The sequence below is a fragment of the Ranitomeya imitator genome, chromosome 1 (genome assembly GCF_032444005.1).
Source record: "Ranitomeya imitator isolate aRanImi1 chromosome 1, aRanImi1.pri, whole genome shotgun sequence".
NCBI classification, from domain to species: Eukaryota; Metazoa; Chordata; class Amphibia; order Anura; family Dendrobatidae; genus Ranitomeya; species Ranitomeya imitator.
In genome coordinates, this window is record NC_091282.1 from 618,261,109 (window position 1) to 618,279,813 (window position 18,705).

Sequence of the window (18,705 nt, forward strand, 5' to 3'; positions counted from 1 at the left end):
TGACACTACCCGGAAACAGCTGGCGTGCTGGAACCAGGCTGGGCAGGTGGGAGTACCCGTGCCAAAGACACTGCCGAGAACCAGCTGACGTACTGGAACCCGGAAGTGTTGCCAAAGTTACAGGAGCCAATGGAACTACCGAGGACCAGCTGACGGTACTGGAACCCGGTTACTAAGCAGGAGTTACCCTGCCAGAAAGCACTACCAAGGACCACCTGACGTTGGTGGAAAATGGATACCCAGAAGGAGTCACCTAAGCCAAAGGCTCTGCCCAGAACCAGCTGATGGTACTGAATCCAGGATGGGGAGCAGAAGGTACAAGAGCCAAAGACACTGCCGAAAACCAGCTGATGGTACTGGAACCCGGATGGATAGCGGAAGGTACAAGAGCCAATGGAACTACCAAGGACCAGCGGACGGTACTGGAACCCGGTTACTAAGCAGGAGGTACCCATGCCAGAAAGCACTACCAAGGACCACCTGACGTAGGTGGAACTCGGATACCCAGGAGGAACCTAAGCCAAAGGCTCTGCCCGGAACCAGCTGACAGTACTGGAACCAGGGGGACCTATTCAATATTGTCTTCCTAAGAACCAGCTAATGTTGCTGGAACTCAGATAGGCAGCAGAAGGTCTACAGGGAAAAAAATTGCTAGGCCGTGAGCCGGCCGTAGTTACCGAAAACCCACACTCCTACAGAGGGGGCTTGTCCTATTGGCACCACAGAACCAGCCTTGATTACCAGTACCCGCAGCCCACATAGGAAACACCTAAACTGCAGGCACCGTAGAGTCAGCTAACACGACCGCAACACGATAGGACAATGTATTGAAGGCAAAGTGACCTTGACACTACCCGGAAACAGCTGGCGTGCTGGAACTGGCGGTGTTGGAACCCAGGGATTACAGGAGAAGCAGAGTGTAGGCTGAGGCCTAATTGGAGCAAGTTGAAAGGGAACCTTTAACCCCCCCCAGGCCTTTTCAACTAGAAGAGCCACCTTGTGCAGCAATAATGCTGCACAAGGAAAAGGTGGCTTTTAATTATGCTACTTGCACACGCTGAACAAAACACTTATAAAATGTGGCCCCTCATACCGTGAGGCGGGACTTTCCTTCTTAACGAGACGCACCACAGCCGTCATTCATACCCCCTTGACGCCGGGCGCAGCCTCTTGAGCTTTGTTTCTCTCTGTCCCGGAGCCTGAGCTGTTATGTTATCCCTTGGCCATGCGCAGTTAGCGCTGCCCATCTTCTGACATCATTTGATGACAGGCTGACTGCGCATGTGCAGTCGCGCTGCCCGAGATCCCGCCCCGCAGTGTCTTCTGATTTATTCATACTGCGAGGCCAGGATTCATGGGCATGCGCAGTGCATATCTTCGCCTCTCACTCATCTCCTTCCGCCTTCTTCAGACTGTGCAGCGTCAGCTGATCCCTAATCACATGCCACGGCAGTGACGCCGCAGTCTGAAGAAGGTGGAAGGAGATGAGTGAGAGGCGAAGATATGCACTGCGCATGCCCATGAATCCCAGCCCCGCAGTGTCTTCTGATTTATTCACACTGCGGGGCTTGGATGCATGGCCTTGCGCAGTGCATAACTTTGCCTTTCACTCATCTCCTTCCGCCTTCTTCAGACTGTGCGGCGTCAGCTGATCCCTAATCACATGCCACAGCCGTTACGCCGCACAGTGTGAAGAAGGCGGAAGGAGATGAGTGAGAGGCAAAGATATGCACTGTGCATCCCCATGAATCCCAGCCCCGCAGTGTGCATAAATCAGAAGACACTGCGGGGCGGGTTCTCAGGCAGCGCGACCGCAGAGGCGCAGTCAGCCTGACATCAATTGATGCCAGAAGACGGGCAGCGCTAACTGCGCATGCCCAAGGGATAACCTAACAGTGCAGGCTACGGGACAGAAACAAACAACGCTCAGGAGGCTGCGCCCGGCGCCAAGGGGGTATGAATGACGGTTTGAAGGGATGAGGGGACACATTTTCTAAGTGTTTAGTTCAGCGTGTGCAAGGAGAATAACTAAAAGAGGCATTTTGTCCAAATGCAGCATTAGTGCTGCACAAGGTGGCTTTCAGTTACAAACGCCTGGGGAGGGGCAGGTTCCCTTTCTGTTATAGTGTTAGCGTGGAGGTAGCAGGACACATTGCCGGATTTACAGCATGGGAACAGCTGACGTTACTGAACACCAATAACACGACAGCAAGTGTTGACTGTGCAAACTGCACTTCCAGGCAGCAACTGGCGGTGTTGGAGCCCATGGTCAATCAGGGTGTAGGCCGAGGCCTAATTGGAGCGAGTTTAATATCTGATGTAGTCTTAGTGTGGAGGGAGCAGGAGAACTTGCCGCACACACAGCAGGGGAGCAGCTGGCGTTACTGAACCCCAATAACAGAGGAGCAACTGTTGACTGTGCAGACAGCACTTCCGAGCAACAACTGGTGGTGTTGGATCCCAGGGTCAATGCAAGAAACTGGCAGAACTTGCCGCACACACACAGCAGGGGAGTAGCTGGCGTTACTGAACCCCAATAACAGAGGAGCAAATGTTGACTGTGCAGACAGCACTTCCGAGCAACAACTGGCGGTGTTGGAGCCCAGGGTCAATGCAAGAAACTGGCAGGAAAACTTGCCGCACACACACAGCAGGGGAGCAGCTGGCGTTAATGAACCCCAATAATAGAGGAGCAACTGTTGACTGTGCGGACAGCACTTCCGAGCAACAACTGGCGGTGTTGGAGCCTGGGGTCAGTACAAGAAACTGGCAGGAGAACTTGCCGCACACACAGCAGGGGAACAGCTGGCATAACTGGAGAGAAGTGATGAAAAATCAAGTTTTTTTTGTTAAAAATAAAGTTTGGGGCCATCTCCCGCCTCCCACCCCTCCCCACCCCCGCGCGCCCACCCGCTTGCAGAGAAATACTCACCCATCTCCTGGAAGCCTCCTCTCAGCGCCGGCAGCTTGTCCTGCATGAGCGGTCACGTGGTACCGTTCATTGCAGTAATGAATATGCGGCTCCACCTCCATAGGGGTGGAGCCACATATTCATCACTGTAATGAGCGGTACCACGTGACCACTCACAAAGGACAAGCTGCCAGCGCTGAGGGTAGGCATCGCAGGAGCTGCGTGAGTATTTCTCTGCAAGCGGGCAGGCGCGCGAGGGGTGGGGAAGGGTGGGAGGCGAGAGATGACCCCAAACTTTATTTTTAACAAAAAAAAACTTGATTTTTCATCACTTCTCTCCAGCGAGCGCTGCAGGGGAGAAGAGATGAATGCCGCCTTCAGCACCACATACAGGGGACAGCGCTGTCTCTCCTGCACGGTGTGTGTGTTCCTCAGCTCCACCCATCTCTTATGACCGCTTGTAAAACCCGGCCCTGGAACAGCCAAATAACTCTCTCAGCACAATATGTGCTGGAGAATGCTTCTGCTGTTTTTTCAATTTTTTGGAGGATTTTCAAGTCCTCTTTTTGCTGGTTAGTGACAGCATACTTCCGAGCTCACATCACCGCAGCTAATAGCTGCAATGACACATATCTCCGCTCCAGGACTCGTCCGATGGCCATCTTACAGTAGATAAAGGGGACATCAATGTTAACCTAATGCATTCATTGTGGCTTTTCTAAACAGCTCAACTGTAAAGAAGAACGTAACTAGAATTCATACAGTTGTGGCCAAAAGTATTGACACCCCTGCAATTCCGTCAGATGATACTCAGTTTCTTCCTGAAAATGATTGCAATGCAATCACAAATTCTTTGGTATTATTATCTTCATTTGTCTTAAATGAAAAAAACACAAAAGAGAATGAAGCAAAAAGCAAAACATTGATCATTTCACACAAAACTCCAAAAATGGGCCAGACAGAAGTATTGGCACCCTCAGCCTAATGGTTGCACAACCTTTAGCCAAAATAACTGCGACCAACCGCTTCCGCTAACCATCAATAAGTTTCTTACAATGCTCTGCTGGAATTTTAGACCATTGTTCTTTGGCAAACTGCTCCAGGTCCCTGATATTTTAAGGGTGCCTTCTCCAAACTGCCATTTTTAGATCTCTCCACAGGTCTTCTATGGGATTCAGGTCTGGACTCATTGCTGGCCACCTTAGAAGTCTCCAGTGCTTTCTCTCAAACCATTTTCTAGTGCTTTTTGAAGTGTGTTTTGGGTAATTGTCCTGCTGGAAGACCCATGACCTCTGAGGGAGACCCAGCTTTCTCACACTGGGCCCTTCATTATGCTGCAAAATTTGTTGGTAGTCTTCAGACTTCATAATGCCATGCACACGGTCAAGCAGTCCAGTGCCAGAGGCAGCAAAGCAACCTCAAAACATCAGGGAACCTCCGCCATGTTTGACTGTAGGGACCGTGTTCTTTTCTTTGAATGCCTCTTTTTTTCTCCTGTAAACTCTATGTTGATGCCTTTGCCCCAAAAGCTCTACTTTTGTCTCATCTGACCAGAGATCATTCTTCCGAAACGTTTTAGGCTTTTTCAGGTAAGCTTTGGCAAACTCCAGCCTGGCTTTTTTATGTCTCGGGGTAAGAAGTGGGGTCTTCAGTCCCTTTTCATTCAGACGCCGATGGACAGTACGGGTTGACACTGTTGTACCCTCGGACTGCAGGGCAGCTTGAATTTGTTTGGATGTTAGTCGAGGTTCTTTATCCAACATCCGGACAATCTTGCGTTGAAATCTCTTGTCAATTTTTCTTTTCCGTCCACATCTAGGGAGGGTAGCCACAGTGCCATGGGCTTTAAACTTCTTGATGACACTGCGCACGGTAGACACAGGAACATTCAGGTCTTTGGAGATGGACTTGTAGCCTTGAGATTGCTCATGCTTCCTCACAATTTGGTTTCTCAAGTCCTCAGACAGTTCTTTGGTCTTCTTTCTTTTCTCCATGCTCAATGTGGTACACACAAGGACACAGGACAGAGGTTGAGTCAACTTTAATCCATGTCAACTGGCTGCCAGTGTGATTTAGTTATTGCCAACACCTGTTAGGTGCCACAGGTAAGTTACAAGTGCTGTTAATTAGACAAATTAGAGAAGCATCACATGATTTTTCGAACAGTGCCAATACTTTTGTCCACCCTTGTTTTTATGTTTGGTGTGGAATTATATCCATTTTGGATTTAGGACAATTCTTTTTGTGTTTTTTCATTTAAGACAAATTAAATGAAGATAATAATAACAAAGAATTTGTGTTTGCAATTATTTTCAGGAAGAAACTGAGTATTATCTGACAGAATTGGAGGGGTGTCAATACTTTTGGCCACAACTGTAAAGGCCCATGTGAGGAATGAGTTCCCAATAAAGCAGCCATCAAAGGATGTTGTTTACTGATTTTGTGAAGAAATCAGAATCCAAAAAAGAGCTCTGAATAGCACAAAATACACCACTGAAAGGAGCAAAATTGGGGCATCTGAAAGGGTCCTCCTCAGTCCTTGGGCCCCATTGCAGTTACCTTGGCTACAACTGATATGCGATGGTCCATGTGATAAGTTCATGCTTTTAAAGCGAACCTGTCACCAGTTTTGGCCAATGTGAAGGCCACCACCTTTCAAGACTCATATACAGTATTCTATAATGCTGTATATCTGCTCCCAACCTGTCCTGTAAGAGAAGAAAAATAACTTTTATTATAGACATCTGCAGGGCGGTCGCAGGTCTCGGTCCGGCCCCTCCCATCTTCTTACAATCACAGACCTCCTGCTTGCTTCATGTGGATGACACGTCCGTACGTCATCCACATAGTTTCCTCGGCACGGCGCTCCTGCGCAGGTTTACTTCTCTGACATGTTAACGGCAGAGTAAATTACTGCAGTGCGCAGGGGCTGGGAAAGGTCAGGGAGCCCCAGCATAGGTCAGAGAAGTACACCTGCGCACTGCAGCAATTTGCTATGCCCTCAACAGGTCAGGGAAGTACGCCTGCACAGGAGTACGATGCCGAGGAGATTGTGTGGATGATGTAGGGATGTGTCATCCACATGAAGCAAGCAGGAGGACGGTGATTGTAAGAAGATGGGAGGCGCCGGAACAAGACTAACAACACCTCTCAGACCGGACCGCCCTGCAGGTGAGTATAATAAAAGTTATATTTCTTCTCTTACAGGTCAGGTTGGATTCTTATAAACAGCATTACAGAATGCTGTATATCAGCCCTCAAAGGTGGTGGCCTTACTTCATGTTGGCCATAACTGGTGACAGATTCCCTTTAAGCATCAAGAACAAATCTAAAAATAAGCCTCAAGATGCCCAACTTGGAGACATAGAATTTACATCTAATGATCATATTGCACAGTATCATGGAGGAAAACAACTTAATGAAAACTGAAGTGACAAAATAGTTGAAAAGTTTATGAAACATATAAAGTCATGGCCAAAAGTGTTGGCACCCTTTAAATTATTCCAGAAAATTAAGTATTTCTCCCAGAAAATTACTGCAATTATAAGTTTTCTTATACATTTATTTATTTTGAGTGTATTGGAACAGGACAAAAAGATAGAGAAAAAAAAAGGCAAATTGAACATAATTTCAGACAAAACCAGAAATATGGGCCAGAAAAAAATTGTTGGTTCCCTCTCCTTAATATTTGGTTTAACACCCTTTGGAATAAATAACTGCAATCACTTCCTATGACCATCCACAAGCTTCTTACATCTCTCAGCTGGGATTCTGCACCACTCTTCTTTTGCAAATTGCTTGCGGTCTCTCATATTTGAAGGCTCCTCCCAACAGAAATTTTTAGGTCTCTCCACAGGTGTTGAATGGGATTTAGATCTGGACTCATTAGGTACATTGCCATGGGTTGTAAACCTCTTGGTTATGTTGCGCACTGCAGACAAAAAAACATCAAGATCTCTGGAGATGGACTTCTAAGCTGCAGATTGGTGATATTGTTCAACAATTTTGGTTCTAAAGACCTCAGACAGTTCTTTCCTCCTCTTTCTGTTCTCACCTTCACCCCTATTTACATGGTTTCAGGTGGGATTTTCATATTGCCCACACCTGTTACTTGACACAGGTGAGTGTGATCAAGCATCGCATTCTTGAAACAAAGATATTTACCCACAATTTGGGAAAGGTACCAACAATTTTATCTGCCCTATTTTGGGAGATTTGTGTGAAATTATGTCTCATTTGCCTTTTTTTCTGTTTTTTTTGTGTTGTTCCAATATACACAAAAGAAATTAACATGTGTATAACAAAAATGTGTAATTGCAATAATTTTCTAGGAGAAATGCTTCATTTTTTTGTAACAATTTCAAGGGTGCATTTTTTATGTCTTATGTACTGTGATACATCTTATTATCTCCAAGGACACCAAGGAGAGCAGACGTGTCTGTCTGCTCTCTGCTGGATGAGGACAATAAGGCGCCGTGCTAGTGGCAGCCCATTGCAGCAGCAATAGTTTTGTTTTATTTTACTTTATTTTATTTTGGAATTATTTTTGTTATGTGTGAACCTTTTTCTTTCTGAACCTCAGCTTTTTTGGTACTCCTAAGGAATTTCTTTTCCCCAGTACCTTCTCCTTCTGAACTTGGATCCGCTGGAATGCTTCCCTTGGATTTATGCTGAACCCTTGGATTTATGCTGAACCCTTGGATTTCCCCTTGGCTGGTTGCTTCTGGGATCCTCTGATTTGTTTCCCCTGGATGCATACTGCTACCCACAGCTTTCTGGATGTATGCTTCTGATCCTTGGCTCCCCTGGAAGGTTTCCCTTGGATGTTTGCTGCTACCCGCAGCTATCTGGATTTACAGTGCATTTGTGATCTCCTTGCAACCTAGGACTGGTATTATACGCACCTACTGCCAGGCGGCCACTACCTGTCTGGGAATTGGTACAGTTATGTCTGGAGGTGTGCACTGTATGCCTCCCTACACGGACAGGCTTAGTGCGACTAACATGGGCAAGGTTTTGATTGATGTCCCTAAGTCTGTTCATAAACGTGTTGCTTACTCAAGGGGCCGACTTCTGGAGCTGCGCAGGCTAATGTCTTCTCCTGCAGTGGGCAGACCACATGTCCCGTGTGAGGTAAGGCGACCCTACAGAGGCTGCAGAGCGGGCAAAAAACTTAAGGCAAGGGGAAGACGGTTTAAACCTGTAGTTCCGTCCATCTTCATGGGGAATGTTCAATCACTGGGTAATAAGTCGGATGAACTGCTGGCATTAATACGGACCCAGAGGGAATACAAGGAATGCAGTTTGATGTGTTTTACTGAAACATGGTTACGTGGCGAGATTCCAGACTCAAGTGTCTCAGTACCAGGATTTCACATGGTCCGGGCGGATAGAGACACTATGAAGAGCGGCAAAAAAAAGGGCGGTGGAGTTATACTCTACATAAACAATGGTTGGTGCAATCAGGGGCATGTGACAGTAAGGGAGCGCCATTGTTGTCCGAACATTGAATTGCTAGCTGTTGGCCTCAGACCTTACTATATTCCTAGAGAATTCTCGCTTGTTACTGCAATAGTGTTGTACATACCACAAACTGCAAACCATGAGGTTGCAGGTGAAGTGCTGTCAGGAGTCATTGCTCGGCTCCAGCTGAAACACCCCAACTCGCTTACTGTAATCTCTGGGGATTTTAACCAGGCTAAAATTTCTACTGCCTTACCTAAATTCTATCAATTTGTGAAATGTACAACACGTGACAATATTACTTTAGACTTACTCTATGCGAATGTCAAGAATGATTATTCATCGTCTACTCTGCTGCCCTTGGGGAAGTCTGATCGCAATCTTGTACTATTGTCACCAGTCTACCAACCTGTTGTTAGAAAACAGCTGGCTACCTTTAAATCAGTTAGAATGTGGTGTCCAACAAATGAACAGGCTTTGCAGGATTGCTTTCATCTTACAGACTGGGATGTGCTGCTTGGGACAATGGACGAGTATACAAATGTTAATGAAGTGGTTGGTAGAGTGACTGACTACATTAACTTCTGCACTGATATGCTGGTGCCCACTAAAAAGATTAGGTGTTTTGCAAACAACAAGCCATGGATAACAAAGGAATTGAAGCATTTGCTCAACAGGAAAAAAAAGGCATTTAAAGTAGGTGACAAAGAGAAAATTAAAATGATACAGCATGAATTGAAGCATAAAATAAAGGAGGCCCAGGAAGCCTTCAGAATTAAACTTGAAAAGAAACTGTCCCACAATAATACCAGAGAGGTTTGGTCAGGAATGAAATTACTGACTGGGCTTAGGCTGAGGCCTGAAAATCATGGTGGAAATCTAGACAAGGCTAATGAGATGAACGAGTATTTCAACAGGTTCAGCAGTACATGTGTACATGTGTCAACTGATAGTGGAGGGGACCTGGGTGCAAATTCTGCAACATCGATATTGGAGGATGAGCAGACTAATTTTAGAGTATCCAAAAATGATGTGAGGAGGCAGTTTAAGTCACTTAACATTGGTAAAGCTGCAGGACCTGATGGACTCAGCTCACGTGTCCTTAAAGTTTGTGCAGACCAGCTGTGTACTGTCTTTACACGCCTATTTAATGGAAGTATACAAACACAGAGGGTACCAGTGTTATGGAAAACTTCCTGTCTGGTGCCGGTACCCAAGACTTCTTCTCCTGCAACCCTAAATGACTATCGTCCTGTAGCCTTAACATCTCACGCTATGAAGGCCTTGGAAAGATTAGTGCTTGCTCACTTAAGACCAAGGGTCAATGCTTTTATCGATCCCCTTCAGTTTGCCTACCGACATAGATTGGGGGTGGATGATGCTATTCTTTCTCTGTTACATAGGGTACATTCATTTCTGGAGATTGACGGAACCACGGTGAGAGCGATGTTCTTCGATTTCTCGAGTGCATTTAACTCCCTGCAGCCACTTTTACTACACAAAAAGATGACTGATATGAAGGTTGAGGAGGGGATGAGAAATTGGATAACTGACTACCTATCAGATCGGCCACAGTTTGTACAGATGGGAGCAGTGGTGTCAAGCAGATTATTGAGCAGTGTAGGTGCCCCCAGGGAACGGTGCTTGCGCCCTTTCTATTCACACTGTATACTTCAGACTTTCAGTTTAAATCTGAACTTTGCCACCTTCAAAAATTTTCGGATGACTCCGTGGTTGTGGGATGCATTAGGGGAGATCAGGGGGATGAGGAATATAGAAGGGTGGTGTCGAATTTCGTGGATTGGTGCAATGGTAACTATCTACAACTAAATGTTAAGAAAACTAAGGAGTTGGTGGCCAACTATAGCAGGATTAAGTTGGAATGCTTACCGATCACTATTGCTGGTCAGGAGGTCGAGCAGGTGGAGAGTTACAAATATTTGGGGGTCCATTTGGATAGCAAACTGGACTGGAGATGCCACTCAGAGTTTGTCTACAAGAAGGGGATGAGCAGATTGTATTTCCTAAGGAAACTGAGGTCTTTTAATGTGTGCAGCAAAATGTTAGAAATGTTCTACCAGTCTGTAGTGGCAAGTGCCATCTTTTTTGCAATCACGTGCTGGGGTAGTAGTGTGCGGGCCTCTGATGCTAATAAGCTGAATAAGATTATCAAGAAGGCAAGTTCTGCTGTGGGCTGCAATCTGGACTCTTTTGGGGAGGTAGTGGAGAGAAGAACTCTGAAAAAGTGTATGGCAATTATGAACAATAATGCACATCCATTATATGAGCTATTCATGAGACAGAAGAGCACCTTCAGTAATAGGCTAATACTTCTGAGGTGTAAGAAGGAAAAATATAGGAAATCGTTTGTGCCAACTGCCATGGGAATGTACAATAATAACATTAGGGTTAAACCACCAAGGTGAAAGTCTACTTATTTCTCTACATTTCAGTTCACTCGTTGTGTATGTCCTATTCTAATGTATAATGTATAATGTTCTTCTGTCAACAAACTGTCATGTCAACTATGTAATTCCTTTATGATTTAAGTTGTGCTGCTGTGATACCATAATTTCCCACGGGATCAATAAAGTGTATCGTATCGTATCGTATTAGGTCATGCAGTACTTGTAAAGGATGTGTGATGTTCATAACTATGTACCATTGTACTTCTGACCTATATGGTTATGCTTCGAAAGTCAGTTGGAATCATGGCTTCACATGCAGGCTTACTACATTTTGTTGAATAACACTGCTCATTCAGTCACCTTTACTGCTTTTACACGTAAGTGGATTTTGACGTGGGTGGTTAGGTGAGCCTTACGAGTGAAACACTTGCCACATTCAGAACAAGCATAGGGTCTTTCACCAGTGTGGGTTGTCTGATGGCGGACAAGATCTCTATTGAGAGCAAACCTTTTATCACACTTGTTACAGGCATATGGCCTCTCTCCTGTATGTGACCTCTGATGGACATTGAGGTTGGAGTAGCAAGTAAATCCTTTCCCGCACACTGTACAGACAAATGCCCAATCTCCTGTATGAGCGGCTTTATGTTTTACAAGTCGAGAGTTATCAGCAAAACTTTTTCCGCAGTCTTCGCAGGTGAATGGCTTCTCTCCCGTGTGAGACCTCTTGTGTATGACGAGAGCGGATGTGCATGAAAATGTCTTTCCACATTCCACGCAAATATATGGCTTCTCTCCCGTGTGTGTCCTGTTATGTATAAACAGAGAAGAGTTACTGGTAAAACTTTTCCCGCACTCCCAACAGACGTAAGGTCTCTCTCCGGTGTGGATCCTTATGTGAGTGGACAGTGTGGCGCTGCTAGTGAAACTCTTCCCACAATGTGTGCAAGTGTATGGACGTTCTCCCGTGTGAATCCTTTCGTGGATGACCAGAGAAGACTTTCGGGCAAAACTTTTTCCACAGTCGTTACAGGAGTAAGGTCGTTCTCCGGTGTGGGACCTCTGATGTATAACTAGGTGAGAGCTTGAGATGCAGCTTCTCCCACATTCGGTGCAGATGAAGGTTTTCTGCACCTTGTAGGGAGTGTAAGGGATAGTACATTTCGAGATCTCCAGAGAATTTTTGTTCCTATTTTCACTCTTATATTTCGACTTGATAGTCGAGCTACGTAGATGTGGTTTGCCGCTGTTCCTTTCTTCATTGTCTTCGGGTTGACTTTCTTCTTCATTTTCTGAAGAACTTGTGTTCTCCAAGACATCATCTGTTTTCTTACAGCAAGCAGATTCTTTAGTCAAATTTATCTCCAGGTTTTTTTGTTTGCTCGACTTGCGGCACCTTAACTGGTGAGGAGTACGACTATGTTTATCTTTTCTGCCTTCATCAGATGGTGACTCTCGTCCATTGGGTGCCATGGCTTCTGTTAGGATGAAAGTGCAAAGATTACAAATTGAGAACATTGACTATTGACATTCAATACAATAAATGTCATTATTGCACTGACTAATGACCAAATATGTTATTTATGCGCACACATGACATCCATCTATTGGACTAAAACATTATAGCAATGATGGATTGTATGGAATTAACCACGTTATAAGCAAAATCAAGAATGCTGGTTCTATCTTCTATCTCACTATTTGCTTTAGGGGAAGCTGTTATTAGAAAATGACCTATTGCTTACATCACGTTTTTGAGATACTTGTATAAATTTTTTTTATTTTGGCTTTTTTTTTTACATAAAACAATCTATATTAAAAATAAAAAAAATAAATCTTGCAATTTTCCTAACGATCACTGTTTTTTTAGACTTTTACTTCCTGCTGTTTCAGGAAATAACACTTGTACATTAGCCACAAAGGTCAGATCCCGACCCTATCTTTGTAGTGAAGCATCTAATGATAGTGTGCAAAGTACATGGGGAACGGAGAGGAGCAGGGTCAGCTGTGACAATGCCAATTGTGATTGGTGGATATTGTGTTATCAGCTGTGGGTATAGAGGTGTTAGCAGTCATTATAATCCTGCCTCTGACGATAATGAGCCTGCTGAAAAGAAAAGGAAGAATGAGTCTGAAAAAGCCCAAATTGCCAGTGTGAAAGTTGCAAGTTTACTAACTTAACCAAACAAGACATCATAATCCCATGTTGATGAGAAAATAGTAAAAAAAAATTGTGGATGAAGGCAAGGAAAAAATGGAAGAGAAAAACAAAAAAAAGAGTTCTGAAGCGGGTAATAATGATCTGTCACTTCCAATCTATAAACATGAAGTGATTAAATATTATTGTTTTGTGTTTTCATCTGCCCTTCCTTATCTTGTTCTGGCATTTACTGGATCTTACTTATTTGTGTTACCTTGGGTTTACCATAATAGATAAATGTTCCAATGTTCTTGGTTGCCATCATCCGAAGACCGTGCTACAGGTTCAATAACGTGCTGAATTATATGGCGCATTAGATCCTTGTCCCTACTCCATGCATTGTGCAGGAAAACTTTTATCCTCCCACAATAATCTACAGACACTGAGAGTACATACAATTCTCTTCAAGGTTATCTAGCCCACAGGTCAGAAGTGTCTAGTTTTTGCTTTTATTTTATCCCATCTGCTGCCCCAATCCCATATTTTTCTTCTTTCTTTAAAATCTGCCATATGGTTCCAGAGATTTGGGCCTTTTTATTTAGTACTAATTTTTAGTGTGACTCTTTACCAAAGGGACTTGGCTTACAGGGTGATGATAGACGGCAGCCTAAATACAAGATTCCTATAATCACATTCCCCTTAAGGTACCGTCACACTAAGTGATGCTGAAGCGATACCGACAACGATGTCGATCGCTGCAGCGTCGCTGTTTGGTCGCTGGAGAGTTGTCACACAGACAGCTCCCCAGCGACCAACGATCCTGAAGTCCCCAGATAACCAGGGTAAACATCGGGTTACTAAGCGCAGGGACATGACCAGACACAGGGAATGTAAGTATGTAGTGTTTGTTTTTTTACATTTACAACGGTAACCAGGGTAAACATCGGGTTACTAAGCGCGGCCCTGCACTTAGTAACCCGATGTTTACCCTGGTTGCCAGTGAACACATCGCTGGATCGGCGTCACACACGCCGATTCAGCGATGTCAGCGGGAGATCCAGCGACAAAATAAAGTGCTGGACTTTCCCCAGCGACCAACGATCTCCCAGCAGGGGCCTGATCGTTGGTCGCTGTCACACATAACGATTTAGTTAACGATATCGTTGCTACGTCACAAAAAGCAACAATATTGTTAACAATATCGTTCAGTGTGACGGTACCTTTAGTAAAGACCATAAAAACTAGCAGTAAATAAAAAGGATCATATCTCAGGAACAAAATAGTGAATTAAAAAAACAAAATACTCATGGCAGTAGACAAAATAAAATAAGAGCAATATTTCCACTTTTAATCTTGTGACAGATTGCTGTTTTCCAGTAAGACCCATGACTAAGGTTATTGCAGAATGTAAACATTGATGGCCTGGCCGTAACATAGACCATTAGTTTTTGCTCAATATGACCCCCAGGACCTCTGCCTTCATCCTTGCCTCCTCTTTATCCTTCTCATAGGCACTGAGAACCAGTCTGTCTGTTAATGGTACTACAATTCAATCTAGTTCAAGTGAAGGCACAAACATGGTCAGCAAGATGGCCAAGCTGCTGCTTCGGTGATCTAAGTAAGGGGTCATCACGGCACAAAAAGGCTCTCTTGTGAATCTTGTGTGTGTATCTTCTCATGGGATCATCTGGACCAGTGACAATACATCACGTTAGTCTACTTTGCTCTACAATCCATTCCATTAGGTTAGTGGTAATTCATAATAAGGAAATCTAGAGGACACAAAATACATGTATTTACCAGAGTGAAAACTGCAAGAATTTAAGATATTTAAAAAAACAAATATTCTAAAAATACGATAAAAACTTGATTTAAAGGAGTTTTCTGGTGAAAATAAGGTAATTTCTTGATCAGTGAGGGTTCAACTGCTGGGATTTACACTGATAGGCAGAATGAGCCAGAATGGAGCGGCGAGGCGCATACTCGATGAGCACTCTATTCTCTATATCGCTATCAGAACTGCAGTTTTTTCAGGCAGCCCCATATAAAATGAATGGACATCTGTACGGCTGCTTCACTTTGCAACGGGATAAAAGTTTCCCATCTACTATATAATTGTCTAAGGGTCACTTCCGTCTGTCTGTCTGTCACAGATATTCATTGCAAAAACCTGACCGGCACATCCAAACATAGACTAAGTGTAAACAGGTGCTGAACCTAGAGTCGCCAACTCGTATATAGTTAAGTAAAAAAGGCAGCACACTGCAGCGCTGAAACATGCAAACTTGAAACACGAAATTTGAACTGCATTACTGCACTACAAATATGAAAAATGAGAGCGTTTAGCGCATAAAAATGGCCAATTTTATGTGTACCTGGTAGCCCCTTTACGGCATCTCTCTTATACCAGGTCCTAACACTTGCCTTACCTCGCTAAGAATAAACGTCTCCAACTGAATGGGTACATGTGAAACCTCTTCCTAGACTAAAATTCTCTCTCTCTGTGGAGGGGTATTGGACCTGCTGTAATTAAAACACCTGTGGCTAGGAGGCGGAGTGCTGCAGTGTGCTGCCTTACTTACTTAGCTATATACGAGTTGGCGACTCTAGGTTCAGCACCTGTTTACACTTAGTCTATGTTTGGATGTGCCGGTCAGGTTTTTGAAATGTATTCTTTAGCCTTCTGATCGTGCACTCCGCCTCCTAGCCACAGGTGTTTTAATTACAGCAGAAAATGTCCGCTCCTTCCTTCCCGCAGTCAGTGCCCGCTCCGTACTCCCCTCCGGTCAGCGCTCACACATGGTTAATGGCAGCGTTGACCGCGGTGTTAACGCACTCGGTTAACGCTGCTATTAACCCTGTGTGACCAACTTTTTACTATTCATGCGGCCTATGCAGCATGAATAGTAAAAAGATCTAATGTTCTTCTTCTTCTTTATTTTTTTTATATAGCGCTAACATATTCCGCAGCGCTTTACAGTTTTGCACACATTATCATCACTGTCCCCGATGGGGCTCACAATCTAGAATCCCTATCAGTATGTCTTTGGAATGTGGGAGGAAACCGGAGTGCCCGGAGGAAACCCACGCAAACACGGAGAGAACATACAAACTCTTTGCAGATGTTGTCCTGGGTGGGATTAGAACCCAGGACCCCAGCGCTGCAAGGCTGCTGTGCTAACCACTGCGCCACCGTGCTGTTAAAAATAATAATAAAAAATAAAAAATCGTTAAATACTCATCGTCCGTCGGCCCCTCGTAACCGACCGCTTCGATCGGGAGGCTCCGGAAGGTGAGTATGTAACTATTTTTTATTTTAATTCTTTTTTTTAACAGGGATATGGTGCATACTACGTGTCTGGCCAATATACTATGTGACTGGGCAATATACTACGTGGCTGGGCAATATACTACGTGGCTGGGCAATATACTATGTGACTGGGCAGTATACTATGTGACTGGGCAGTATACGATGTGTCTGTGCTGTATACTACGTGGCTGGGCAATATACTACGTGGCTGGGCAATATACTACGTGGCTGGGCAATATACTACCTGGCTGGCCAATATACTACATGGACATGCATATTCTAGAATACCCCATGCGTTAGAATTGGGCCACCATCTAGTTGGAAATAAATGTCTTGCCGATCGTTGGACTCCTAGCAATCAGCAGCAGTTGGACATCCACCGAGCAGCAAGTTATTACCTATCCAGAGGACAATAGGTTATTTTCTTGTGACATTTTCCTTGAAAAAAGTAGTCTTAATGCTGTTTAGTTTTAAGATCACTCTTTTTTAGGCTTTTCGCTAGAGTCCCATCTGAACGGAGGGGAGCATGGGCACCTCTGCTTTTCTTGGGCATCTCTAGCAGTCTGATACATCAAGAATGGAGAAGAGGTGAACATTCCCAACCTCCTTTAAGATAGGACTCCACTGAGCCAGTTTCTCAAGATCTGTGGGGGTCTCATTTATTGGATCACCAAGGGATCAGCAACTTAGCACCCATCCAACAGACACTTGGCCCTGTAGGAATACTAGACCTGCTCACAACTTTACCCTGTTGATAATCGGAATAGATTATTATTATTATTATTATATAGCACCATTAATTCCATGGTGCTGTACATGAGAAGGGGCTACATACAAAATACAGATATCACTTACAGTAAACAAAACTAACAATGACAGACTGATACAGAGGGAAGAGGACCCTGCCCTTGCGGGCTTACATTCTACAGGATTATGGGGAAGGAGACAGTAGGTCGAGGGTTGCAGTAGCTCCGATGGTGTTGAGGTGGCCGTGTGGTCTTTACAGGCTGTAATCTTCCTTGAAAAGGTGGGTTTTCAGGTTTCTTTTGAAGGATCCAAAAGTAGTGGATAACCGGATGTGTTGGGGCACTGAATTCAAGAGGATGGGTGATATTCAGGAGAAGTCTTGGAGGCGATTGGGTGAGGAGCGAGTAAGCGTAGAGGAGAGGAGGAGGTCTTGGGAGGACCGGAGATTACGTGAGGGAAGATATTGAGAGATTAGTGTGGAAATATACGGAGGAGAAAGATTATGGATGGTTTTGTAGATCAGTGTTAGTAATTTAAACTGGATACGCTGGGAAATTGGGAGCCAGTGAAGGGATTTGAAAAGAGGGGAAGCAGGAGTGTAGCGAGGAGAGAGATTAATTAGTTGGGCAGCAGAGTTAGGGATGGACTGGAGGGGTGCGACAGTGTTAGAAGGTAGGCCACAGAGGAGTATGTTGCAGTAGTCCAGGTGGGAGATGATTAGGGCATGCACGATCATTTTGGTAGAGTGTGGGTTGAGGAAAGGACGGATTCTGGTGGCGAGAGCTTGGATGTGCGGTTTGAATACAGGGCAGAGTCAAGGGTTACTCCGAGGCAGCGGATTTTGGGGACAGGGGAAAGTGTAATTTCATTTATTTTGATAGATAGATCAGGTAGGGAAGATATGCGAGATGGAGGAAAGATAATGAGTTCAGATTTGTCCACATTGAGCTTGAGGAAGCGAGGGGAGAAAAAGGAAGATATGGCTGATAGACACTCTGGGATTCTGGAGAGCAGAGAAGTGACATCTGGGCCAGAGAGGTAGATCTGAGTGTCATCGGCATATAGATGGTACTGGAAGCCATAGGACCTTATGAGTTGTCCCAGGCCGAGTGTATAGATTGAGAAGAGTTAGGGTCCTAGGACAGAGCCTTGGGGTACTCCAAAAGAGAGGGGGCGAGATGAAGAGGTAGTATGGGAGTAGGAAACGCTAAATGTGCGGTTGGAAAGGTATGAGGAGATCCAAGAGAGGGCAAGGTCTTTGACCTCAAAGGAAGAGAGGATCTGTAGTAGGAGGCAGTGGTCAACTGTGTCGAAGGCAGAGGACAGGTCTAGGAGGAGGAGTACAGAGAATTGTCTGTTAGCTTTGGCTGTAAGTAAGTCATTAGTAATTTTGGTCAGGGCAGTCTCAGTGGAATGGTGGGGACGGAAGCCAGATTGTAGGTTGTCGAAGAGAGAGTTAGATGCAAAGAGTTAGATGCTCAGAACCTGGTGTAACTTATAAAAGGGCTAAGTTCTGCTATAAGGGAAGCCATGACATTTTTCAGATCTTTGCCAAGAGATGCCATTGAATCAGATGACAACGCAAATACGGACTGATAATGATGAATATGTGGGACACAGTAGGAATGATAAAATAATACTGATAGAAAACAAAGCAACCGCAACAGATATATTTTGGACAGATTTAGAGTAAAATACTGGCCATTCAGTTAAAAGGACATATATA

The 18,705-nt window shown here is 44.6% G+C and overlaps 1 protein-coding gene across 3 annotated transcripts in view; it reads right to left on the reverse strand.

Annotated features, from left to right (window-relative positions):
* Window positions 1–7,371: 7,371 nt before the first annotated feature.
* The window catches only part of LOC138637783 (zinc finger protein 660-like), a 40,680-nt gene continuing 29,346 nt past the window's right edge, over window positions 7,372–18,705 (reverse strand). For 2 of the 3 annotated variants that reach the window (XM_069726715.1, XM_069726702.1), the window contains one exon: window positions 8,979–12,260. In XM_069726715.1, coding sequence (XP_069582816.1) covers window positions 11,131–12,260 — 1,130 coding nt within the window. In that variant the 3' untranslated portion in view covers window positions 8,979–11,130. Of the gene's footprint in view, window positions 12,261–18,705 lie in introns of all 3 variants that reach the window. The other variant, XM_069726711.1, reaches the window with a different exon arrangement.